Source organism: Typopeltis vanoorti, chromosome 17, assembly GCF_054136105.1.
Source record: "Typopeltis vanoorti isolate ZY-2024b chromosome 17, IOZ_Tvanoo_1.0, whole genome shotgun sequence".
Classification (NCBI taxonomy): Eukaryota; Metazoa; Arthropoda; class Arachnida; order Uropygi; family Thelyphonidae; genus Typopeltis; species Typopeltis vanoorti.
The window spans coordinates 64,480,066-64,507,571 of NC_143565.1; the positions used below are offsets into that span (position 1 = coordinate 64,480,066).

The 27,506-nt window shown below is 35.0% G+C and overlaps 1 protein-coding gene across 1 annotated transcript in view; it reads left to right on the plus strand.

Annotated features, from left to right (window-relative positions):
* The window catches only part of LOC150097447 (tyrosine-protein kinase transmembrane receptor Ror-like), a 347,787-nt gene extending 321,134 nt beyond the window's left edge, over window positions 1-26,653 (plus strand). The window contains exons 10-11 of the mRNA XM_090406920.1: window positions 1,162-1,395; window positions 25,215-26,653. Of these exons, the coding sequence (XP_090263046.1) occupies window positions 1,162-1,395; window positions 25,215-26,653 (1,673 nt within the window). The remainder of the gene's footprint in view (window positions 1-1,161; window positions 1,396-25,214) is intronic.
* The last annotated feature ends 853 nt before the right edge of the window (window positions 26,654-27,506 follow it).

Genomic DNA, 27,506 nt, shown 5'->3' on the forward strand with positions numbered 1-27,506 from the left:
TGGTGACTGAATGGTGGAGATGGAGTTGTAGAGCAGGTGCCCTCCCTCGATGAGTCCTTGGACTCCCTGAAGGTGTCAAATAATAATAATAAAACCTGGGATTGATCCTGGTTGAAAAAGAAATAATGTTATTTTTGCCAGCCTGGTTGGCTGAGTGGTTAGTATATCCACTCTCCAGCCAAAAGGCTGCTGGTTCAAATCCCACTGTGGGTATGGATGTTTGTGATTGTCTGCAAAAATAATAGTGGTGATGGTGGGCAGTAGGTGAGGCGGTTTGTGGATGAGGTTGAGCGGTGGAGACAGAGTTGTATTTAAACTGCTATGATCCACCATTCATGGATCATAGCAGTTTAAATCTTTGTATTCAAAGATTTACTAAACCAGTAAACATTGTTTTAATTGTTTTAGTCACACATCATTAGATATGTAGAACTGTTTAATAAACCATGTTGGTTGTTAGGCAGAAATGACCAATTTATAGAACTAACTGAATATCATGGGAGTCGTTATACTTGTTTCTGATGTATAGAACGTTCTGGTATAAGATTAAATTATTAAGATTTTAGATAATTGGATAAGCACTATTAATTATGCTCTCCTCACTTTAAATATCTCAGGTGTGCTAAAATTTTCTATGGCCAGGGATTGTTAGGAAAACCTTACTTTTGAAATATCTCTCCTTTCTCCTCCCTCTCACCACCAAGAAAAGTGCACACAAGATTATTTTACATTTGTTTAGTACATTTCATTATTCAAATTATGATTACCAAATCATATAAGCTAGATATCAAACATCACCATAACTGGTTAGTTTCATGATACTTGAAAAGGTGATAGTGGAGGGAGTCATGTTTACTTGATGAAACATACTTATATTTGATACAAAATGAAAATTATGTTTGGTTTCCAGTGTTTTAAATTATGTATATAAATGAATTTCATTTCATAACAGTTGTAATAAACCATGGCTCTGAAAAAATGAGAGTGAATTTTACTGCTTTCTGCAGACATTTTTGCTTCCATTCTCATTACTTTCAGAAAGTTGTTATGATTTAGATTGATATAAGCATTAAATGCCAAGAGAATGTAGACATGGAAAAATGTATTTTATTAAAATTCCACCATGAATACAACAGCATAACTTATTTCCCTTATTTTCAGATGATACTTGCTATGACAGTAATGGAGAGGCCTATCGTGGAACAATGTCACAGACTGTTTCTGGGTTTAAATGTCAGCATTGGAGTCATCAGATATTTTTTCATACAGCTGATTATTCTGAACTTGTAGGGGGTCATAATTACTGTAGGAACCCAGGAGGAAAAGAGACACAACCCTGGTGTTTTACAACAGATCCTCAAGTTAGAAAAGAAATATGTAATATTCCACAATGTGGTAAGTAGAATTGAAAATTTTCTGTGTGTGTGTGTGAGGGGACCAGAAAGTAGTTCTGTTTAAGTTCTCAACTTTAATTCATTTACTTCATTAGTTCATTTCTCAGGTCCTTGACTATATCTAACAGCAGGGTTGTGTAAAGCTATAACTCTTAACATTCTCCATTAACAACAAGAATGCATTTAGAGGTGGGGGGAGATGACTTGAAATGCTTTTACCTGAAGAAATATTCCCTTGTAAATGAGTGCATTAACACATCACCTGAGAAATCAGATAAAAATATCTCATATCATTTTCCTTCCCTCTTTTACCTTCTGATGTCGACGGTTTATTAATCATCAGACCTCAACCATTCACAGGATAAGGTGGTCAGCCCTACGCCCTGGTGTATCCTATGTCCTCAGTGGTGTTGAGTTCTCAAGGCCGGTTTACCTGCTTTGCGGGATGGAAAACCCCAGATAAACTGGGGAGAAAAACCCTACTGTCCACACCCAAGACTGGCTAACTTGGCTATGACTGAGGAAGATCCTTCAGCTCCTCATGTCTCCAACAGGAATCGAACCTAGGACACTCCTTCCCAAGGCATATGGTTGCGAAGCACATAGCCACTAGGCTAACAGTGAGGACCAGATAAAGATATAAGCAAAAAAAAAAAAAAAAATTATACTATTAGTTGACATAGAGAATACCTTATAGAACTGAGAACTGGGACTGCATCTTTTATCAAGATGCATAATAGTTTCATAAGCCTGACATTTTTATATTAAAAAAAAAAATTGATGCTAATATTATTTACATGGAAATTTATTATTATTAGACACCTCCAGGGAGTCTAAGGACTCATTGAGGGAGGGCACCTGCTCTACAACTCTGTCACCACTACTCAATCCACCAACTGACCACAACTACACATAACGCCACCAACCACCAGTAGTATTTCCAAAGACAATCGCAAACATCCATGCCCACGGCGGGATTCGAACTTGCAGCATTTTGGCCGGAGAGTGGATACGCTAACCACTTGGCCAGCCAGTCTTCCAAGTAGTTCTCGACTTGACGACTAGAATCAAACTAGTCCTTCTTCAGTTGACTTAGGCTGTAAACATCCCTCCCACTGATCTATATAGCCCAAACTATTTTTCAAAACGTTTCGTACACAGAAATAACGCACGCAAGCCTACACTTTATCTGTAGCGACACTGCTCTGGAGCACTGTTGCTACAGATAAATTTGCAGAGCAGTTTGAAAAAAAAAAGAAAAGAAAGAAATTTACTTATTTTTAGTTATACTATAGATTTTTTTTTTTTTTAAAGTTATATGTCCTACCTACCTTGTAGAAAAAAAATTGTAGTATATGTAGATATAACAAGTCTGCTTTCTGCTGTAAACTTGATTCTGATTTTCTGTAAATCTGGATACTTCCAGTGCAGGTGTGACACATGTATATATACCATAGTAAATGACTTCATTAAGCAAAACATTTAACATATATTTCATTTTACTTGTGAAATGTTAGTGTGGGTTGAAGAACAATAATATAAATTTGAATAAAAACTAAATAGTGAAATACATGATTTCCAGTGGAATCTTTTTGACATATGCAGTTATGAAATTGCTAGGATAAAACTTTATTGGGAATCACACAATAACATATACAGTTAAGCATAACATTTACCTGAAATTTTGGAATATAATGATAGTTATATTACAATTTAGATTTGGCTGTGTAGTACTGCTTTAGCTCTGACTTTAATTTAATTAATTTGATTGGTATTTACTCTGGTATATGCATATCAGATAATCCTTTAAGTCCCATGCAAAAATAAATGGACAAATTTTTGCATCACATCAAGACAATGTTTATTACATCATAATTTGTATGTTTAATTTAGTTTCAGATTGACTGCCATGTTTTAGTTCTATAATAATAAGCCACCTTATGTTTCAATGTAAGCATTATAATATTTCATCTTTTAAGGGTAATGTAGATCTTGCATGGAATTGCCCAGTGACCCAGTACTGTTCCATTATCTTCCACAGGTTCATATTTGTATCTATCTTTATTTTATATATTATAAACTTTTACACAGATGTATAAAAATATGAACCCATGGAAGATCATGAATAGTACTGCTTATAAAAGAAAATGACTCGAAGACATGATAGGATCCGAATGCACCTACATAAGCCAAAATATCAGAATCTAAAAAACTTCACCTAATAACAAATTGTTTTTCAAACAAATTCTTTAAAAGAAAAAAAAAATTGCATTATATGACAGCCTTGATATTTCAGTTAAAATCACATGCTAAACAGGTTATCTATGTTTTGCAGTCAACAAGTTTACAGTTTGTGTACCATTCCCACCAGTTATTTGCAAACGTTGTTGAAAGTTTTTCCACTTGGTTATACTATAAATTAAAGATACCAAGAAATTATATATTTGGTTTAAACCTTTATCCAAGTGTAAGCAAACAAAGTTTGCACCTGAAGTATTTTCAGGACTTGGACAACTTGTGGTAAAGGTGATATGACTTCACATCACTTGCTTCAGTCCCATAATGCAAAGCACATCTCCTTACAGATATATATAATGCTGTACATTATGGGAAGGATCACTACCCAGACTGGTTTTGACCTTTATTGAGGTCTCATTAGTGGAAGCCAGACCCAGAAGTGATACCAAGGTTGAAGTGATGCAGAAGTCATATTTTCCTATATGAGTTGCTAAAAGGTTTCACACCTTATTATAAGGTGTGAAACTATAATAATACTCTGGATTAGAGAAGTTTTTCCACTTGGTTATACTATAAATTAAAGATATTAAAAAAAAAAACTTTCAACAGCTATCTATCTCTAATCCAGAGTATTATAATAATAAGGTATGACACCTGGGGTGCTTAAGGGTCAAAGTTGTATAACTGAGAGGAGACCTCCACATAGCCTTTAAAGGAATGCAGAGAACCGACCAGGACTTCTGACCTAATGTCCAGTCCTCACCTTCTCGTGGTGCACCCTGTTGGGTATCTACTTGGATACTGAACGAACGAGGATGGGCTGGCAATTTGGGATTTAGCCGACCAAATTGTATTCTTATTGGTTAAACCAAAATAAAAAATGATGGTACAACATGACAAAATTTCATGCCGGCTGGGGCATCACCTGGTTAAACAAGACCCCCCCCCCCCATTGTTTTTGCCAGGGAACTAGGGCAAACAGCAAAAAGGTAGCTGCTGGAACAAATCTGAAAACATACCCAACTCAACATCACCAGAGTTAAAGATCGGTACTATCAACATAAGAAGCCTGAATGGCAAAGAAATGGAGCTAGCTGAGGAATTAGATAAGTACCAGATCGACATAATAGGGGTGACTGAAACAAAAAAGACAAAAACCGGTGAGATCTTTCTGAGCAATAAATACAAAATGTTATATTCAGACAATGACAATCAAGAAAAAGGAGTAGCCATAGTATTCAACACAAAATACGAGGCTAATCTTCTTGAATGGCAGTCAATCTCAAGTAGAGTAATGTGGGCAAATATGAGAATGGGGAACTGGACAATGAGACTTATTTGTGCCTATGGACCCACAGAAGGTTCTACTAAGGTAGAAGTGGAGGAATTTTTTGAGGCTTTAGAAAAAGCAACTGACACAATGAAAAAGGAAAAGTTGGTCCTTGTTGGGGAACTAAATAGCAGAGTAGGAAATGATTGTGAGACATACAAAAATATTTTGGGAAAATTTGGAGACAAGAGCAAAGCTAATAATAATGGCAAATATCTGCTGGATTATTTCTGCTCAGGACATGGACTGGTTATTACTAACACCATGTTCCAACATAAAAATGTGCACAAATTCACATGGAGAGAAGAGGGTAAGAAAGTTTTAAAGCGAATAAAAGTTGAGCAGCTCTCAGATGTGAACTGTAGACTAAAATACACAAAGATTATTGAAGAAAAAATGAAAGAGTTTGAGAACAGGAAGCAAAACTTGGAGATTCAGTGGCAAGAGTTGAAGAAAGCCCTGATTGATTCAGCTAGAGAGGCATGTGGTGAAGTTGTCTGCAAGGAGAGAAAAATTAGAACTCCATGGTGGACACAGGAAGTTAAAGAGGCAGTGAAGGAAAAGAAGAAAGCATATCAAAAGTTCCTGGCAAATAAGTCAGCTTGTGCTCTTAGAGAATACAGAGACAAATGCACGAATGCTGAACACTGTGTAAAACTAGCTCAACAAAAGTCATGGGAGGACTTTGGCAAGAATATAGAAAATAAATATCAAGAAGGTGGCAAAATATTCTGCAGGTTGTTGAAGATGCTTAGGAATGGAGGAAGGAGTGCTGTAAAAGGAGTTAGAGATGATAAAGGTGACATGAAAATGGAAGAAAAAGATATCCTTGAAGTATGGAGTAATTACTTTGAAAAACTGCTAAATGAAACAAGCAGTAATGACAGCACAGTGGTAAAAAACACTGACCAGGCATGCAGTCAGGAATACATATCCATACTTGAAGTAGAAAAAGCCATCAAAAGCTTAACATGTGGAAAGGCAGCAGGAGTAGATGATATTCGACCAGAAATGCTGAAGTATGGTGGTATAAAAGACTTACAGTGGCTGAACTGCATAGTTCAGAAAGCAGTTCATATCAAGCAATACTGAGTCTTTATTTGAGTTTCAAGTCAGCAGTTAGAATTGAAAGAAGTACAGGAAGATGGTTTAATGTCAAATCTGATGTGAGACAAGGATGTACATTATCCCCTCTGTTATTCATTAGCTATATGGATCACATTATGAAGGAAAGTGGTATTAAACATGATATCAAAATTGGAGATGTTAATGTCAGCTTTTTGCTTTATGCAGATGATGTTATACTTCTAAATAAATCTGTTACAAGTCTGCAAGATTCTCTGACTAAATTGAATAGCTGTTGTAATAGATATGGTATGAAGGTTAGCAATAAAAAGACAAAAACAATGAAAATAGGCAGAATCATTGAAAATGTCAACTGTGTTGTGAATGGAGAACCTGCGGAACAAGTAAAACACTTCAGCTACTTAGGCACGATTTTTAGTGAAGATGGTAAATTAAATATAGAAATAGACAACAGAATCAGCAAAGCTGGTATGGTAGGAAGTCAATTGAATAAATTCATATGGAATAAGAGAGAAATTATTCGGAACACTAAATTAGCTGTATACAAGACAGTGTTCAAACCAGTTTTAACTTATGGATCTGAGAGCTGGGTCAGAAGTAAAACACTTCACCAAAGACTAGAGACCGCAGATATGAGAGTCCTGAGAAAGATTATGGGCGTGAACAGATGGCATCAATGGCAATATCATATTAAAAACAAGGATATTAGGAAAGAACTTGACATTGTCAGCATCCAGGAATGCGTTAGCAGAGCTTATCTCAGTTGGTATGGTCACTTAAACAGAATGGGCGAAGAAAGATTAGCAAAATAAGTGTTCTCTGCCAGGTTGGCAGCAAAACGACCCAAAGGAAGACCAAGATATAGGTGGATTGATACGGTACAAAGTGCCTTAGATGATAGAAATATAAGATCTGATAATGTTGGAGTCTTGATAAGTAACAGACTGATTTGGAGGAAAATTGTAGATAGGAAGTTAGTAATGATGTAATTTTTTTCATGTAGTACTATCATATCCTGTACACCCCTTGAGGGTACATGGCAGGAATTTGATGATGATGGTATGACACCTTTTGGCAACTCGTATATGAAATCGTATATACTCGTATCCCTTCTGGGTCTGGCTCCTGCCGATGAGACCTTTATAAAGGTCAAAACCAGTCTGGGAAGTGACCCTTCCCATAATGCATAGCATTATACATGTCTGCAAGGAGATTTGCTTTGCATTATGGGATACTAAGGCAAGTGATGTGAAGTCATACCACCTTAAACACAAGTTGCCCCAGTCCTGAAAATGCTTCAAGCACAAACTTTATTTGCTTACACTTGGATAAAGGATTAAATCAAGTATATAATTTCTTGGTATCTTTAATTTATTTGCAAAAGTGTTCAAGTAGTAGATGATTTTCTTTATTCAATATGAGATCACCTTTCTAATTGGAGTCCTGAATGGGGTAGAAAAAGTGCATGTTTAGTCTGAAAAGGATTGCTGTATTTCCTAATCCACCTATTAGTATGAGATGGGTTTTCAGCCTTTTATGGATAGGATTATTATTTTTTAAAAAAAAAATTGCAAGTGTGAATGAATGTCAAACCTTTGCAAATTATCATATACTTGCAGGGTCAGTAATTATTATGGGGACTAGCTGTAGACACAGACTGGAAAAAAAAGAAAAGGAATCATCATAGAGAGAGAGAGAAGAAATGAAATTTATACAACTGCTTACATGATAATTATCTGAAACAGCATGGGATGGAGGTGGTGGGGGGAAGCTGGGCTAAGGGTTTAAGAGTGCTGGATTATAATTATTATTATACCCTCCATGGAGTTGATAGACTAATTGTTGGAAGTTCATTCAACTGACAACATACTTATCATACCAACTCTTAAAATCCTTGATGCTCCTTGCATTAACAATACATTCTAGTAATACATTGCATTCACTGACAATTCTTCATGTAAAAAAATCTACTCCTCACACCCATCTTCACCACACTCTTACATAACTTCCAGGAATGGCCTCTGGTTTTTCCCCTCTTGCCTTCTACTCTTTTTATAATCTCATCTGGAATAATCAGATAAAATTCTCTCACTAACTGAATTGTCTCTATCATATCATTTCTCTTTTCCTCCTATCCACTAAACTTCGCAATCCACATTTCTTCAACCTCTCTCCATAGCCAGCATTCCAAAATCCTGATACTGTCTTAGTCACTCGTCTCTGGACCCTCTCCAATGTTTCTACATCACACTGAAAACCAGGTGACCACATTTGAGCACAATGGTCCAAGTATGGTCTGACCAGTGCTTTATGCAGTGTCACAACCACTTCCTTATCCCTAAATGTTAGAGTAATTCTTATCGTAGCAGCACTACAATATGTAGCCTTTGCAACACTAGCAATATGCCCTCTAAACTTCAGTCTACCGTCAACCATCACTCCCAAATCTTGAATATCATCCACTTCCTGCAGTATGGCACTGTCGACATAGTATACAGCCTTACATTTCTGCACTCAAAAATGCAACACCTTGCACTTATTAATATTAAAACTACAACCCCACTCCTTTGTCCAAGTCAAAGTATGTAGAAATTTTATTCTTGCTTCTTTTTTCAGTTGGTGTTCATTTAATGGAGTTTGATTCATCAGTGGTAGATAAGCATTCATTAGCATATGCTTCTTGTACCATGAAATCCGCGATGCCATCAGTAAGGAAGCAGAGTGCGCTGTAGATGGATTTTCTACCTTAAGTAGTATAAGGAGCTCATCTCTGCTGTACTTGGTAGCCAGTGCCACATTACCTACTGAACTCTGTTTGCAGAAATTGCGTAGTTAGAATTGAATATCTTACTCTTTATACTTTGTTCTTCATCATATAAGGAACTGCACTTAAGTATTTAAAAAAAGGAAAAAAAGAAACTCTTCGAATTATCAGAATTGTATACTACTTCAGTACTGCTTTCATAGATAGCTTTTTCCCTTTTTTTGTCAGTGGCTTTTTTCTATCTTCTCAATAATGGATGTCTGTGATAAACTAAGATTTTGTTGGAAATCTCCATATATAGTCCTTTTTCTATATAATATATAGGAGTATTCATTTTTATACACCAAGACTAATTTTTATTCATAATGCAACAAAACTGTATATAATGAATAAACTTCTTCCCCCTCCCCCATGTACAAACTTTTGCAAATCACCACCACAAATAAAAGTAAAGTAAAGTATTTCTTAGCAAGAAATACAATAAAATATTCCTATAAACCTATTTCCAAATAATAGGTAAGGGAATTTTTTTAAGAATTTTTGATGATCTTGCATGTATGTTCTTAACATACAACCCCAAGAGAGAAAAGACTTTGGTTTATGTAGTTTATTTCCTAGAAAACCCAACTAATTCTAAAAGATTAGCAAGGCTTACCTTGGATTTTGAAAATCACGTGAGGAATAACAATTTAGGAAGCTTTGCAAAGTCTGTTTCCAAACTTGAAGTGTATCTGAGACTTTACTTTAGACTGAAATATATTAAAGAATAAATTATATTCTTGTTTAATCCTTTCTCCAAGTGTGACTAGACCACTTGTCTAGTCACACTTGGAGATGAATTCACATCAGTTACCGTAGTATCCCATAATGCAAACCACTCTTCCTTTCAGAAGTGCATAATGCTATGCATTAAGGAAGACCCACTACTCAGATGTTGCAACCTTTATTGCAGTCTCAGCAGTGGAAGGAAGACCCAGAAATATACCAAGGTTGAATTAATGCAGAATTCATATTTTTCATATACAAGTAGCAGAAACAACACACTTCACCATATTATTAAAATACTCTGGATTAGAGATAGTTATACAAAGGTTTTTTTTTTTTTATTTCCCTACTTGGTTATAAAGTAAGTATACTTGCCAAGAAATTATACTCTTGTTTAATCCTTGATCCAAGTGTAGGCAAATAGTTTTCACATGAAGTCTTCATGACTAGGCTTACTTGTATGGGAACTAAACCAGTTTGGATAGTGACCATATCTTAATGCATAGTATTAAGCACATTTGAAAGGAAATTGATTTTGTATTATGGGATGCTAAGGCAGTTGATGTGAAGTCATTATCCTCTATTTACAAGTACCTAGTAGCGAAGATATATCATGTGCAAACTTTGTTTGCTTACACTTGATTAAGGATTAAACAAGAATATAATTTCTTGGCAAGTGTAATTTATTTTATAACCAAGTGAAAAAGAACTATATATTGAAGGGCATTGAATATTTTTCTGAAATGACAGGTAAAAGAAAAGTATTTGATTATTTCATGAAAGAAATGATGACTTTGGTTTTCTATACTTTTTATTTATTTGTGATGACTGTACCAAAGTGAAATAAAAATGAAAACCATATTTCCAGTATAAAAAATGCAAGTTCAATGAATTGATTGAAAATTCAAATTCATATGCAAATTCCTCTTTCCAATGAGCAATGTTCTATTAATTTGAGGGGGGGGGGACTGTTAAAAATGGTACAGTGGAGTGCTGTGATGTATATCATATGCAAGGGCAACTCTATTTCTAGAGACGAGGGGAGAAGTGTATGTCATATATATATATATTATTATTATAATTATACAGCTATCCCCATTTAGTCAGGAGACTCATCGTAGGAGATTCCTGCAGTTCAGTTTCATTAATATAGTACACAGCTTCTGATCTCTTCCTGAAGTGCATCACCTTACACTTGGTAAAAAGTAAATGGCTGCCACATTAAACTGGCAGCCATTTACTTTTGCCCCATACTGCTAGTCTATTTTAAGTCATGCGGGATCCCTGCATTGCCTTCATTTACCATTACTCTTCCCAGTTTAGCATTGGCAGCAAACAGCTGAATATTTCTTGTCAAATCATTTTCTATATCATTGATATACAAATAATAGAGGACCAAGTACTGAGTCCACTCTTTGATATCTGTCCATAAACCACTCTCTAATCCAAATCACCAGATTCATATCCATTCCCATTTGCTCCAATTTGGAGAATATGAGAGTCAGGGATGACCAAGGCAAAGATGGAATGAGACCAGAACAGGCCACCAGGTCTAAATCCCTGAATGGATGATTATTTATACATAAAATCTTGTTAAATATTTTTACAAAGTCTAGCAATATCACTGATCCATTTCCCTTATCCAACTTCATTGTCACTTGATTATGAAAAAGTAAGCAAATTATTAAGGCAAGACCTACCTTTCACAAAACTATGTTGTCCCTTAAGAGTATCATATTCCTATCCACCCAGTCATGTTCTGATTTTCTCCAATTTCTCCATACCTTAACTGCGACTCCTGAGATGCTGAGTGACCTATAATTTGAGACTTCTGTCTTGGAGATATATATGAATAAGAAACATTACTTTTTTATTCATTTTGGAGCAACCTGCTCATTTATATATTTCATAAAGAGCATAATGTGCATATCTTTCAGTCCATTGTTAGTTTTTTTCTTACCCTTTCTCTCCATCATGATACTAGTATACTCCAGCTGAATGACCTCTCCTGTGTGAAATTATTGAAAATTATAGAATAGGAAAAACTCGTTATGTTTAAAATTTTTGATAGTTTTTATTTCATTTATTGATTTTATTATTTTTATAAATAATTTTATATTATGTAAAATTTTTGTCAAGGAGCAGTTTATATTCTAATGAATGAAATTCCATCTTTAGTCATTAGTAGTTGAGTTAATGGCCACTGATGAGTTTGAAAACTTCAAGATGAGAGTACAAAAAGATGACCATATATGTCATCCTAACCGGTATTTTTTTGAAATAGTGATTTCTCTGGTTGATTTTTCTGAGCTTAAAAACCTAAGTTTCTGGGTGAAAAGAACACTGTTTACTTGCTTCAAAAATCAACTAACTTGGAACCAGCTAAAACAACAGCCCAGAAAAGTTCCTTTAGCTTGTGAATATAATCAAATATATAATGGTCTTCTGGCAATCCTAGCATTATGAAACCAGAAACATTTGTCACAAAGGCTGCATGAGTACCTGAATTTGTTGCCATTGTGTGTTCTTTGGTCACATCAAGTTTTGGTCATATTTTATTTGGTCATGACTGCAAAAGTTAAAGTTCAGCATTTTAAGACAGTAAGATCGAGTAACATAATTTTGCCAATGAACTTTGTCCTTTATGTGATTTCTGCCTATAAAGCATTGTTAAACACCTGTTAGTACATGGTTTTCTTCTTGGTCGTTTTCCTGTGGTGCTGAGAATAAACTCAAGTTTTACTAACCTTTCCTCTCTCCCATTCTGTTTAAATGGGAGACCATACAACCTTAAATTAGCTCTGTTCATATGTTCCAGGATCTGCCAATTCCATCTATTCACTCTCCTTATTTTTCTCAGAACTCTCATATCTAAGGTCTTAGTCTTTAAGTGTTTTATTCTAACCCAGCTCTCAGATTTGTAATTATGCTAAAATTGTTTTGACTGATTACTCTTGTATTCCATATACATTTATTAATTTGTCTCTTCCATACCAGCTTTCTTATTCCATTGTCTATTTCTGTATGTAACTTGCCATTGTCGCTAAATAGCTGAAATGTTTTACCCATTCCCTAGGTAAAATATTTTAGGATGCAGTTTGTTTTCAATGTTCTTGCCCATTTTCATAGCCTTTTTATTTTGCTGATTCTTATACCAAATAGATTATAGCAGTTATTCAAAGTAATTAGTGAAGCCTGAAGATAGTAGATTTATTAATGGTTAACATCTGCATATAGTAAAGAGCTGAGTTTAATATCTCTAGTTTTAATGTCAGGCCACTTTTCTTCTTCGATGATTCATATGCTCCTATGAAGCGCCTCCGTAGCGCAATTGGAAGAATGACAGTACGTTGCACCCTTCAATTGTAAAAGGCCTAAGTTCAATTCTCGTTGTGACGGGAGGAATCTTTATATGGACTTTTTCAATTGAAGGTGAGTTAGCCGATCTCATACGGAGGTAGCAGGGTTTTTTCTCTCGAAAACTCGGATTTTTCATCCCGCATACAGACAAAAAATACTAGCGGTGATGATGGTGGGTGTGGGCAATAGATGACATTGATGTAGGTGATTGGTAGTAGAGGTTCTGTGTAGTAGTGGAGACGAAGAGTTGTACAGTAGGTGTCCTCCCGCGATGAGTCTTTGGACTCCTTGGAGGTGTCACGAATAATAATATAAATAGTGAATAACATGAGTAGTAGTGGAGGTAACATGCACCATTGTCTCACACTTGAATTAACATCAAACTATCTTCTGCCTTCAATTCTTACTGTTGATTTGCAACTCAAATGTCAACTCGGTATTGATCATTTGAGATATATTAGATAAAATGAGACATATTGATCAATATGTCTCATTTTTGTCTCATATGTCTCTTTAATTTATAGTATAACGGAATGGAAAAACTTTCAATATTTGACTGATCCTAAAACTACTATTTGGCCTGAATTCAGCTTGTTCATCTCCAAGTTTCCCTTCTACAATTCTTCTTAGTCTCTTTTCAAGTATGCTTAACATAAATCTTATCTCACTTAGCGGGGAAATTTTCTGTAACTCTAACATTCAGTTTTATTTCTTTAAAAAAAAAAAAAAAAAAAAGGATGTGTGAGGTGGGGGTACCTTAAAAGCTCCACTCCATATGCTACAATTCAACCTTCTGACACATGACTTCAGGAATGTGAGCAGAGCTAATCTCAGGTAGTATAGTCATGGAATGGGAGAGAAAAGGTTAGCAAAAAAAATTTTTTTTTTCCAGATGGAGGAAAAAACTCAGAGGAAGATATTTAGATGGATTGATATAGTCAGAAATGCCTTTAGAAAACTCAATTGTGAGATCAGTATTGGAGTCTTGACATGCAGCAGGTTCATTTGGTAGAAAATTGTTGATAGGAAGTTAGTAATGATTTAAACTTTTCATGTTGTATTGTCATAATATCCTGTGCACCAATGAGGGTACATATCAGAAATATGATTACTTCTGGATTATGCAGTGCAGGAACTGAAAAACTTTTATACCTCCATTTTTGAGCATTTCTGATCGAGTATTTTCTACTCCATTTGCCTTCACATTTGAAGTTTTTGATAAATTTTGCTATTTCTAGTATTGATATGTACTTCTGATTTCCTTTCTCTTGAAATATTTACTACCATTGTCCCATCACTTCTTGTTTCTTTTAGCAATTTTTGCAAGGAATTATTCACACATCTAGAATATTAAGGTTTCATCTTTCCCCTTTGTAATTTCTAATTCCTTTTACAGTTCTTTATTCGACTTCTAAACATTTTCAATTGTCTCTAGAATACTTTAAACCTTTCCTGATATTTACCTTCTATATTTCTACCAAAATCTTCACATGATTTTCATTTAGCTACTTTTACACATTGCTTCAATTTCTTGCATTTTAAGTGCTGATTTACCTGTTGGGCTTGATCATTATGTTTCTTCTTTTTCCTGAGAGCATCTTTAACTCCAAATCCATCATGGAGTTCTGATTTTTCTATCCTTTTGGACTTCTCCACATTTCCCTGAAAATGAATCGTCATGATTTTCTTCAGTTTGCCACTGAACCTCTAAACCTGAGCCTTTTGAAATCAGAGAGATTAAACTCTAACTTCAAACTCTAATAATTTTCTTAAATAATATTTGCATGTTTGAGTCTACAGTTCGCCTCTGAAAGCTTTTGATTCTTTTTAAATACATTTTTCCTTTCAATGTATTTAATTTTATCCCGATTGAAACAAAATTATGAAATTTTTACTTCAAATCCACTGTTGAACCAGTGTGAAAATATTCCTATCAAGAATGACTTATTTTTTGTATATTCTATCCACGTGAATTCGTGCATTTCGGAGCAGGTTGTTAGTAATGAGTAGTCTGCACCACAAACAGAAATCCAGCAGGTACTTATTTAGTTTTGCTCTGTTCTCCAAATTTTTTCAGTTTATTTCTATATCATGGGTGTTCATTTCATAATCTCTTGATTAGATCACCAACAAGGACTAACTTTTGTTTTGTTAGCAGGCTTCCCTAGTGATTTAAAAAATGCCTCCACTTCTTCCTTGTAGAACCGTCTGTGTGACCATAGATGTTCCCCATGTTAATGTTGTTTTTTCACTTGTTTATGCTATAAATTAAAGATGCCAAGAAATTATATTACATATCCATATCCAATGAATACGTATAAAAAGAGAAATAAAACTGAATGTGAGAATTAGAGAGGTATTTCCCTACTGAGTGTTCCTGGTAAGATTTATGCAAGTATACTTGAAAACAGTTAAGAAAGATTGTGGAAATGAAGCTTGGTGAAGAACAAGCTGTATTCAGGCCAAATAGAGGCTGTCAAGATCACATTTTCATTTTACAACAAATATTGGGAAATTGTGGGAATATGACAAAGATCTGTATTTAAGTTTTGCAGATCTTCAAAATGCTATAGTTATATGGTGTTAATGAGGCATTATATCAAGCAATACTTGGTCTTTATTTGAGTTGTAAGTCAGCATTTAGAATTGAAGGAAATACAGGAAGATGGCTTGATGTTAAATCTGGTGTCAGATAAGGATGTACATCATCCTCTCTGTTATTGATTATCTATATAGATCACATTATGAAGGAAAGTGGTATTAAGCCTGGTTTCAAAATTGGAGATGTTAATCTCAGCTCTTTATTTTATGCAGATGATGTTATACTTCTGAATAAATCCAACACAAGTCTGCAAGATTCCCTCACTAAATTGAATAACTATTGTAATAAATTTGGTCTGAAAATCAGCAATAACATTGGAACAAGTAAAACATTTCAGCTACGTAGGCACAATTTTTAGTGAAGATGGTAAATTAATTATGAAAATAGACAAAATCAAACAAAATTGATATGGTAGGAAGTCAACTGAATAAACGTATATGGAATAAGAGAGAAATTAGTCTGTATATATAAATTAGCTGTATACAAGACAGTTTTCAAACCAATTTTAACTTATAACTCTGAGACCTGGGTTAGAAATAAAACACTTGACTAAAGACCACAGATATGAGAATCCTGAGAAAGATTAGGGGTGTATACAGATAGCATCAAAGGCAATATCATATTACAAACAAGGATATTAGGAAAGAACTTGACATTGTTAGCATCCAGGAATGTGTTAGCAGAGCTAATCTCAGGTGGTATGGTTACTTAAACAGAATGGGAGAGGAAAGATTAGCAAAAGTGCAGCGAAGTGTTCTCTGCCAGGTTGGCAGGAAAAAGACTTAGAGGAAAACCAAGATATAGGTGAATTGAAAATTGCCTAAAAAGTGCTTTAGAAGACCAAAATATAAGACCTGATAATGTTGAAATCTTAACAGATTGATTTGTAGAAAATTGTTGGTAATTATGTAAGTTTTTCATGTAGTACTATCATAGTATCCTATGCACTCTTCAGGGTACATGTCTGGAATTTCATGATTATTATTATTATTACGGGCAACTCCAGGGAGTCCTTAGACTCAACGAGGGAAGCCCCAAATCATGTTCATTACAACTATTCAACATTCACACAGTATCTATCATACCTTACCTTAAACTCATTCACTGTCACAGCACCCACTACAGACTCTGGCAGCTTATTCCACTCATTCAGCTCTAAAAGTAAAGAACCCAGCTCTAACACCCTTACTAACCACATTCTTGCCCAGCTTCCATGGATGTCCTCAAGTCCTCCCACCACCTGCCCTGTTCTCAAAAATATCTTCTGAATTAATCTTATAGAAACCTTTCAGTAATTTGAATGTCTCAATCATATCTTCTGTCCTTGGCCTCTCCACCAATTTTTGCAACCCACAAATCCTCAACCTGTTCTCATGAGGTTCATTCCAGAGATCTGCTATCATCTTGGTCAATTGCCTCTGGATCCTCTCAACCTCCTCCCCATCAAGAAGAAACCTAGGTGATCAAATCTGGACACAGTAGTCGAGATGGGATCTTATCGAGGCTTGATACAGAGGAACAATAACATGCTTGTCTCTGCTCGTCAAAGTATTCTTCAGCAACCTAGTGATTTGATGAGCTGATTTGGCCACTTTTGCAATGTGCCCCCTAAACTTAGACTCCTTATCCACCAACACTCCTAAATCTCTTGCCTCATCAATTTCCTGGAATACAGTTCCACCAATGTAGTAAACTGCTGCTAATCTTTTCACCCCAAAATGCATAATCTTACATTTTGCCACATTAAATTGACATCCATTCTCCTTAGCCCAGACCTGCAATCTATCCAAATCATCCTACAAAATTTTGACATCATCTGCATTCATTATTGCCCTACCCAACTTTGCATCATCCATGAACAAATGAACTGTTCCTCTCGGATTCCCTTGCCCCCCCCTCTGGGTGCACCACTGCCCTCATATCCTCTATCGTTTCCATTTTGTCTTCTTTCAAATCATTTGTTCCTGCCACCACTATCATTTCTTTCACTCTCTGTTTTTGTGCTCTAATAGACTCGTTGACGTCCTTAATTTTTGCACCCGGTTGGTACGATTTCTTCAAACTCTCAACTATCACACCTCTTAATAACGAATCTCCGTACAGCACTCGCTCCTTCATTTTGTTTATGTTTACAATCATTCTCTTATTTTTCTTATCAGACTTTCGCCGTTTATTAGTTGGTCCGTTCGGTACACATTTTTGCATATGCTCCAGCTGCCGCTTTGCTCTACGTATCACTCCGCTCAACCGTGCGATCTCACTACTTGCATCTATCTCACCATTTTTATTACATTTAAATCATCCATCCATTCTGTATTTTTATCTTCGTTTACACTTTCAACATCGCTCTCACACCTATCTGGTACTACCTCACAATTTCTTATCACATCACTATTTCTATATTCTTACTTTCTTTAATGATATTGCTCTCACCACCTGAAACACGCTTTAGATCCTCATTCTCCTTACACTTTCATGATGAAGGAATTATATTCTTAGTTTAATCAAGTGTAAGCAAACAAACTTTGCACGTGAAATATTTTCGTGACTGGGCTATTTGTATATATAGAGGCTAATAACCTGATATCAATTGTCTTAGTATCCTATAACGCAAAGAACGTCCCTTTTTTGGATATATATAATGCTATGCATTATGGGAAGGTCTGCTACTCAGAACTGGTAAAGAATTAAGCCAAGCATATAATTTCTTGGCTTCTTTAATTTATTCCCCATTTCAACTTTGTCCACATCATTACCTGATAATTGTCTGCATTCTGATGGTTATCCTTGTGTTCAGTGTTGAATACCGTAGCTTTTCCTTCATTTCTTTTTTTGGTCATTATTGTCTCAATATTACATAATTTAACAGCTTAAAGAATTTTGTCTTTGTTTTGTAACACATATTGTGTTGATCCATCAGTCTAGTTCTCTTACCAATTCCACTTTTTTTTTTTGGTGGTATCTCCTACATTGATGGTACCCTTCTTGAATTCTGCTGATGATGATTTGGGGTTTGGTCCAGTAGTTTTCATTATTGGGCCTCATTTAACTGGACAATGTCATGTCCAGTTAAATGAGGACATGACATGAAACTGGACAATGAATTTCATGCCAACTGGACTCAGTTGGCATGAAATTCCATCATATTATACTATCATTGTGTTTCAGTTTAAGCTAATAAGAATAGCTTGGTCAGCTAAATCTCAAATTGCCAGTGCATCCTCATTCTTTCCATGTTGAGTCCCTAATGGGATATACTACAAGGTGAAGATTGGGCATTCTGACAGAAGCCTTAGTCAGCTCTCTGCATTCTCTAAAAGGCTATGCCGTCTCTTCCCAGTTATCTAGCTTCGACTCTTAAGCAGTATTTATTTATTGTTTACTTATTACACCAGACATGCTTCTGGTGTAATTAGTTTGTAAATGAAGACATTTATGTGATCCTCAGGGTTTGAGGAATAAGGGAAAATATGTTGGAAATGTACAAATTTGGTAAGGAAGAATGGATATAGATACAAGGAAAATTTTGCTGTGTGTGGCAGGTAAGTGGAAGGTCTGGGTCATCCCTAGATTAAGGGTGTGTCAGGAAGCATGTTGAAGTCCATTGAATGGAATAAGTTCCTAATGGATGTTGGGATGCATCCTCAGTGAATGTTTTCAGAGAGAAATATATTTAGGTGCTGTTGACCTGCAAAAGTCCCTCTCTGTGGGTCTCCATGTTTCTTCATCCACAAAAGATTTTTTGTAAACATTATTATGGTTAAAGATTATTTTTATGTTGTATTAATTTTTTTTTTTTTTTTTTGTATTAACTGTTTTATTTGTTACATAGTTCAGAAACCCTTCTCTGAAGACAAGGCATGGAAACTTTTTTAGGCTTGCAGTAATTGGGGTAAAGATCTTGCACTAGGAGATAAATTTCATCTCCTACCTAAGAACAATCACAAAACATCTATGCCCATGGTGAGATTCAAACCTGCAGTCTATTAATTGGAGAGCAGCTGTGCTAACCACATAGCCAACCAGGATGGCCACTCATATGACCAGGACGTGACAAATTACGCTAAGCTCTAACTTGCCCAAAGATTCTTCCCCCTCCATATGTAAATGATATTACTATTATTACGGGCAACTCCAGGGAGTCATTGGACTCATCGAGGGAGGCCCCAAATCATATTCATCACAACTATTTGACATTCATACAGTATCTATCATACCTCGCCTTAAACTCATTCACTGTCACAGCATCCACCACAGACTCAGGGAGCGCATTCCACTCATTCACTACTCTAAAAGTAAAGAACCCAGCTCTAACACCTTTACTAACCACACTTTTGCCCAGTTTCCATGGATGTCCCCTAGTCCTCCCACAACCAGCCCTGATATGTATCAATAAGTCAATAGGTTTTTTCACAGATTTATGAATGGTGCTGTACCATGGTTGGATAAGTTTTATTAATCTTCAGGATTTTTCTGAAGATTAATATATTCACATGTCATATGTTTTTTCTGTTTGCACATAAAGGCTTATCTTATGACATAATAAAATTTAGCCAATGCTTATTAGAAATTTATTTGTGCATGTTTTATTATCAAGTTAAAAAAAAAATCATAAAATTAATTAGTGCAAGATAACTAAATTCATCATAGATTATTGGACACATGTATTCACAAAATTAATATGCTAACCACCACTCGGCCAGCCTGGTTGGCCAAGTGGTTAGCTTATCCGCTCTCCAGCCTAAAGGCTGTGGGTTTGATCCTGCCGTGGGCATGGATGTTTGTGATTATCTGTGGAAATACTAGTGGTGGTGGTAGGAAGTAGATGGCATTGGTGTAGATGATGATTGTAGTTGTGGTTCATTGTAGTTGGTGAAATGAGTGGTGAAAGCTGGAGAGGTGTCCTCCCTCAATGAGTCATTGGACTCCCTGGAGGTGTCTTGTAATAATAATTGCAAATATTTTGGCCAGAAATTAACGGGCCATCATCAGTGCATAATCGTAATGATTAATGTTCCTTGTTCTAGTTTCACAAAAAAATTAAAATTTAGATAATGGAATGAAATAGCATTATATTAAAAAAAAAGCAAGGAGGAACACACTAATGATTTGCCATTGCTATTTATAAAGATGACTTTCCCAAATCTTGGCAGTAGATAAACAGTCAATACAATTTAAGTTTGGGTGGTGTAGAAAGGCTTCAGCACTCTCTTTAAATAGGAATTACTGTATTTGGATAATTTTCATTTTCAGGAAACTTATGTGCAAGATTTCAAGATACAACAACATTGTATTTACTAACAATGTATGGTCTAATAAATTGTGATCCCAGTTTATTTAATGAACAGTTTTTATGTTGCTTGAAGTTCACTGCTGCTATTTTATGATGCATAGCTGAAATGTTGAGTCTGGTAATTGCTTTCCTCTTTCTTATGCTATATTGAATATTCTTCAGTTGTGGAACACACACACACTTTTGTGTTTGTTACTCATGAAATATGAAAACAGCAAATTACTTGCTTCAAGTTGTGTTTATGATATCTGTTGTTAATTATTATTTTTTAAGGCTATTTTGCCTACTTTTGTTTAGGAGTGCTCCTTTTTTAATGTCATTGACTTTTTACGCAAGAATTCTTAGGGCATTACAGATGTATTATAGAGACAAATATATGCAGAATAGTAGAGGAAGAAAATTCACATACACCTTTTTTGGAAGTTGTTGGCTGTCTTCTTTCTGCAATGTGCATACTTCTGCTGTTAAGCTATTAAAAGGAAGGGGGGGGGAATTGGGGAGTTGAGGCAGTGTGGGAAAATTAATTTGAAAAAAAAACAGGTTTATATATATATATATATATATATATGGGAATAAATTTTTAACTTGGGTATATTGTATATTAGGATAACCAAGCAATTTTATATGCTTGGTTATTTTAGCTCCTAATCCCAAGTATGCAAACAATTAAGTTTGCGCCTGAAACAAAGTTCAAGTCTAAAGATGGTACAACACCAGGGCAACTCATTGTAAAGGTGGTTAAAGCTTTGATCACTATTCTTAGTATTTTCCCATAATGTAAAGCACATCTCACTAGAAGATGTATACTCGCGCGAGCCCTTTGTTAAATTTTTCTCAAATTTGCAAGTCCCTTGTTTTTCTTGTTTTTTTAATTTTTTCAAAAAAAAAATTTTTTTTTTGAAACATATTTTTGAAGCGACAAACTCATGGTAACCTAACAAAAATTAGTCTAGTCGGAATGTATAGATTATTTGGAATTATTGTTTCAACTCCTCCATAACGAGTGCACCCAAGTTTGAAAATAAAATAAGCGCATGCACTATCTTTATCCTACTCCCTTCTGGTAGCCAATCAATTGTTTTATAAAAGATTTCATTCTTATTATATTTTGATAGTTAAAAAATGTTTTTCTTATATAAGATAAATTAACATGGTTGATTGTATGCAAATATTTCATGTTTAGATCATGAAATATTTGTTTAAAAATTATAGCCTTTAGAGGATGATTGTCCTCTCATACTTTTTGATTGGAATTTGTACACAAGCTCTATTAATAAAAGTTTTTGTGTGAAATACGGCTTTTTTTTTTTTTTTCCCACGATGTGAGCCCTTTGTTAAAATTTCCATAGCTCACCACTGACTATATTGATTATTATTATTATTATTATTATTATTATTCAGGCCTCCATGGAGTCGAAAGACTCATCGTGGGAGGTCCTTCCTAAGAACATAAAGTCTGTCAAGACTCATCGAGGGGAGATCCCCCCCCTAAGAAACACGTCTATCATACCACTCCTTAAACTCATTGACCGTATCATTGATGTATCATTATTTATTACAGTACTGTATTCAGTAATTTTATGTTATAATTTGTGCATTGTGTTATTCCATTATGAACAAAGTTAAATTAGTAGTGATTTCCACCATATGGCCTTCTCAATTTTATGACAGGATTGTTTGGAACAAAACCTCATAAGTCAAAAAATTACAGTATCATATTTGATCTCTGAAGCAGGGTTTCTGGATTATTCAGCCCTTAGTTCACTCTGCTTTGCATCTTTGAAAAGTAAAAAAAAAATTTGGATGATTGAAATGCTAACATGTTTTCAATATTACAGGTGAAACAACACAATAATACAAGTGATTAGACTCATTTTATTTAATTAAATATAATAAAGGAATTAATTTGTTAAACTTATAGATGTCTATTATTAATAATATAAGGAGTTCATTTTTAATTAAAATAAAAATAATTATTATTCAAATTATATAAAAATTTGAATAATAATTATAACTATATAAAAAAGCCTGTTGGCTCTTTATCTCAGTTATTTATTGGTGCACCTCTTGGCGACTCGTATAGTAAAAAAATAACCTCCATATCACTGCAACCTCAGTATTTCTGGGTCCTGCTTACTGAAGACCTCAATAAACATCGAAACTGATCTGGGTAGTGACCACCTCCCATAATGAAAAAAAAAATACATCTCCTAGGAGATGTGTTTTACATTACAGGAAAATACTAAGGACAGTTAATCGGAGCTTACTCCACCTTTACTACAAGTTGCCCCAGCATGTACTACTAGGTGTTGACTTATGCTTGGACTCGCCAAAACTTTATATAGTTTCTATATTTGGCATGAAACTCTTAGATTTCCTATCTTAGAGTTTCTTATTTGGCTAAGAAATAATGTGGGATTCAATATCCACTAAATTTGAATAATTTTGCATCGCCGAAGTGAAGCCTTGGCTCTTATCTCAGTTAAAAATATTTATGTATTTTAGCAATGATATGTCAGTTTATTGTATCACTGAACCTATGATACTGATATATCATGGGTTGTGATACAATAAGCTAGATTTCCTTTAAGATGTTATTTAACATGACTGAATATTCGGTAAAGGAAATATATAAATTTGTATAACTTTGTTTCACTTTCTCCGTTAATTAAAAAAAATTTTTTTTTTTTTTTTGCAAATACTTTTTCTGTGATTTCTGTCTTTTCATTTTATTAAATAATAATCAGTGGAAAACTGCTGGTACCTATGCAGCAATAACCATTAGCAATTAATGTGTAAAAATGAAAGTCCTTAAGTTTTAACATTTATAAAAGAAAAGAATGGAGGTGAGGGAACAGGTTCTACACACCCTTTATTGATGTGCAGATATTGGTTAAGTCAATCTTGATACAAATATGAGTTATAAAGAAAGTACTTTCTTTTCTTTATAGATGAAAAGTAGAAAAGTTTTCTAACTTTGCTGTTGACTATACTAAAAATTAATTTTGACCATACAAAATGGTAAAATTGTATTAATTTTACTATGGAATTATCTATGAAATCATCTGCCTTGGCAACTTCAGTGTTTACAATTCACATCAGCTTCCCTTCTCAAACTTAAGAGAAACTAAATTATGTGCTGTCTGTATTGACCTAACACAAATTGCTCACCTATTTACCAGTATAATCCTTGTTGTCTTCCAACATTCTGGACCTTTTCTTAAACAGCTCTTCCTCTGAATTTACTGTTCATGCTAACTCTCCTCTGAGCATAGGACCATTGTCTTCATTTTCTTTTCTATAGATTTTTAGAGATATTTGATGCACAACCCCTAATGTAAGAACAGTAGTCCAAAATTTGTTGGATTTGGGATTTCTGTAGAGTTGGTTGCTGGACAAATGAAAGTAACATCTTGAAAAAAAGGATGCTGTGGTTTTTTGGTAACTGATGATGCTATAAAAGTGACATGTTTGTGCCAGAAGAGTTTAGGGTGTCAGTCAAGAAGAGATCTAGTCTTGACTGATGAGCTGAGTGTTATCTAAGGTAAGCAAAAAGAAAGGTCTTTTTTTATAAGAATAAAAAAGACAAAATTGTGTTTTGAAAGTATTGAAGGTGGACATTTCTGCAAAGTTAGTTATAGGATTTGAGGGTGCTATTATAACAAAACTGTGAATAGAGTAAGAGGTCAGTGAGAGGAAGTCATTTATGTATATGAGGAAGAAGGTGGGTGAAATAAGAACCCTAAGAAAACCTGCATTAGTAGGAAAATTTGAAGATAAAATATCTTCCATCATCGTGCTGTAAATCACTTGTGAGAAAACTGGCAATATAATTACAAAGGATGGAAGGTAGACTATATGGAATAGTAATTTGCTGAGGATCCCTCGGGGCCAGACCCTATCATATACCTTGGACATGTCAAATACAACAGTACAAGTTTCTCCAAACCCTTTTGTGGCATGCATCCAGACGTGGGTGATGTGAAGAGATCTGCTTGGGTTCTAGCAGATCCACATTAGACTGGCAAAATCCATAGTAGTTGTTACCAGCCAGTTGATAGTTCTGTTGGTGTTGAAAAAAGTTGACTGTTGAAAACCTGTATTCTCAGTTCTGTGCACAACTTCATGAATACCCTCTTCCTATTCTCACATGCTCTGGTAAAAATACCATTTTAATGTGAAATTTTCCTATTCAAGATATTAGTAATGTCTTTAAAAAATTGCAGAACATCAATAGAATGGATATAATTTATTTTAATTATCCTATAGATTAGTAATCAGTTTTTGTTTTTTTAAGTTTATGTAGCTGTATTGATTGAATACGTAAAATCAAAATGTTTTACTCATTTGCAAGCTACATATTTCCTTTTTTTCTTTTTCAGTTGACTACTTATGGCTCTACATCTTGCTGCCAACAATTGCTCTGGTAGCCTTACTTGGTCTTCTCTTAGGTCTCTGGTGTGTTCGCAGAAGAAATAAGCCTTCTCCTCCTCCTGCTAAGACCACTAAGATTCCTGCTAGGCCTCTTAGTCAACAGGGACAACATCAGCAAATGGAGATGAAAGCTCTTATTCCACGTACTCAGCTTCGTGTTGCAGAAATTCCTTTAACTTCCATTAGATTCTTGCAAGAATTAGGAGAAGGAGCTTTTGGAAAAGTGTACTGTGGTGAGTTGTTAGGTGCACATGGCAATGGAAGTATAACACCAGTAGCTATTAAGACACTGAAAGAAAATGCTACTTTGAAAACACAGCAAGATTTTCAAAGGGAAGCTGAACTGATGTCGGATCTTCATCATCCCAATATAGTTTGCCTTTTAGGTGTCTGTACAAGAGAGGAGCCACTTTGTATGCTTTTTGAGTACATGTCTCAAGGTGATTTGCATGAATATCTCATCATGCACTCTCCACGCTCTGATGTTTCTGCAAGTAGTGAAGATGGAACTCCACAAATCCTTGATTTGCCAGACTTTTTACATATTGCTAAACAAATTGCAGCAGGCATGGAATATTTAGCTGGGCACCACTATGTACACAGAGATCTTGCTGCTCGTAATTGTCTTGTAGGAGAAAGTCTGACTGTTAAGATTTCAGATTTTGGTTTATCACGTGATATTTATTCCTCTGATTACTATAGAGTTCAGTCAAAGTCTTTATTGCCTGTTAGGTGGATGCCGCCAGAATCTATTTTGTATGGCAAATTCACAACTGAAAGTGATGTGTGGTCATTTGGAGTAGTACTGTGGGAAATATTTAGCTATGGTTTGCAGCCTTACTATGGTTATAACAATCAAGAAGTGATTGATATGATTCGCAATAGGCAGCTTCTTCCCTGTCCAGAAGATTGCCCAGCTCATATTTATGCTATGATGGTAGAATGTTGGCATGAATTGTCAGCACGTAGACCTACATTTAAAGAGCTCCATGCTCGTCTTTGTTCTTGGCAGGCCATGCATGTCCGAACCCTTAGCATGGCTCATTCTGTTAGTACCCATAATGGTAGTCAGCATAGCAGTACAGGTCCAAGTAACAATACAGGATCCACGAATCTCAGTGGTACAACTGTACCTTCAGCTCCACCAATAACTGTTTTTTCCCAGGTGCCACTCTCAATGTCTCCTGGTTCTTCGTTGTCCCAGCAGAAGTTGACTACAAATCATGTGATTCAAGGTCCACATATACACCCTAATCCATTTCCAGGGGACCAGTTATCAGTATTAACTCTCAACAGGCCTGTCACACCAAATCTAAGGCAACTTCCCTCTCAAGCCACATTAATCCCACCCTACCATATCACAGATGGCAAAGTGTCCAAAGTATGACAGTCAGTAACAAAAACTTAATGTGACAATTATAACAGAATAATCAAAGATTACTCAGATATAAATTGCACAGAATAAAGATAGGTGAATTGGATTCCTATATTTGTTTCTTTTACATATCTGCATATTGTCTTTCTGGAACATAATCATAATTTGGGGTGTGCAGAGTAAATGAGACTAGTTCCACATCAAGATAAATCTGCCAGAAACAATATCATATTGTATTATGGCAGCAAGTTCTTGGAGTTCGGATGCTTGGAACATTCTGTGATTTTATATGAACCTATGAAAATGGTAAATTTAAGACACAGATATATTAATCCAGAAAATTATTTTTCAACCTCTCTAAACTGGATATGAGATCCTAGGCTTTCTGGAAAATTCATTGTTTTGACCTACAAAAAGACTAAGTGTTTTTAATTGTAAGCAGGAAGCATCTGTCCCTATAGTGCTGCTCTTCCTTGGACCTTAATAAACTGAGTATGTAGTATAATTGCATTATCTTTGACTGAAAGGAAAGTAGCTAGGAGAAGACAATGTGTTAGCATGGAAATGACCATAAAATCCCCTTTTCTGTTTTATATGATCTGTTATTTGTTAGGAAGAAAACAATTGCAGCTTTTTATATACTCCCACTACATTTTGTGTCATTTTATTAGAGAAAGTTCATAGAAAAGCACTACTCATGTGCATATTCAAGATGTTGAAGAAAGAATTGTATATAGCTCATGCATTTTAAGTGTCTTTATTTGAAGTTGGTGAAAGGAAATCTGAAGTTATGAGCTTAAATTAGAATACTTTGATATAACTTGCATCATGAATATAGAATATTTGTACAGCTCACTGATATTGT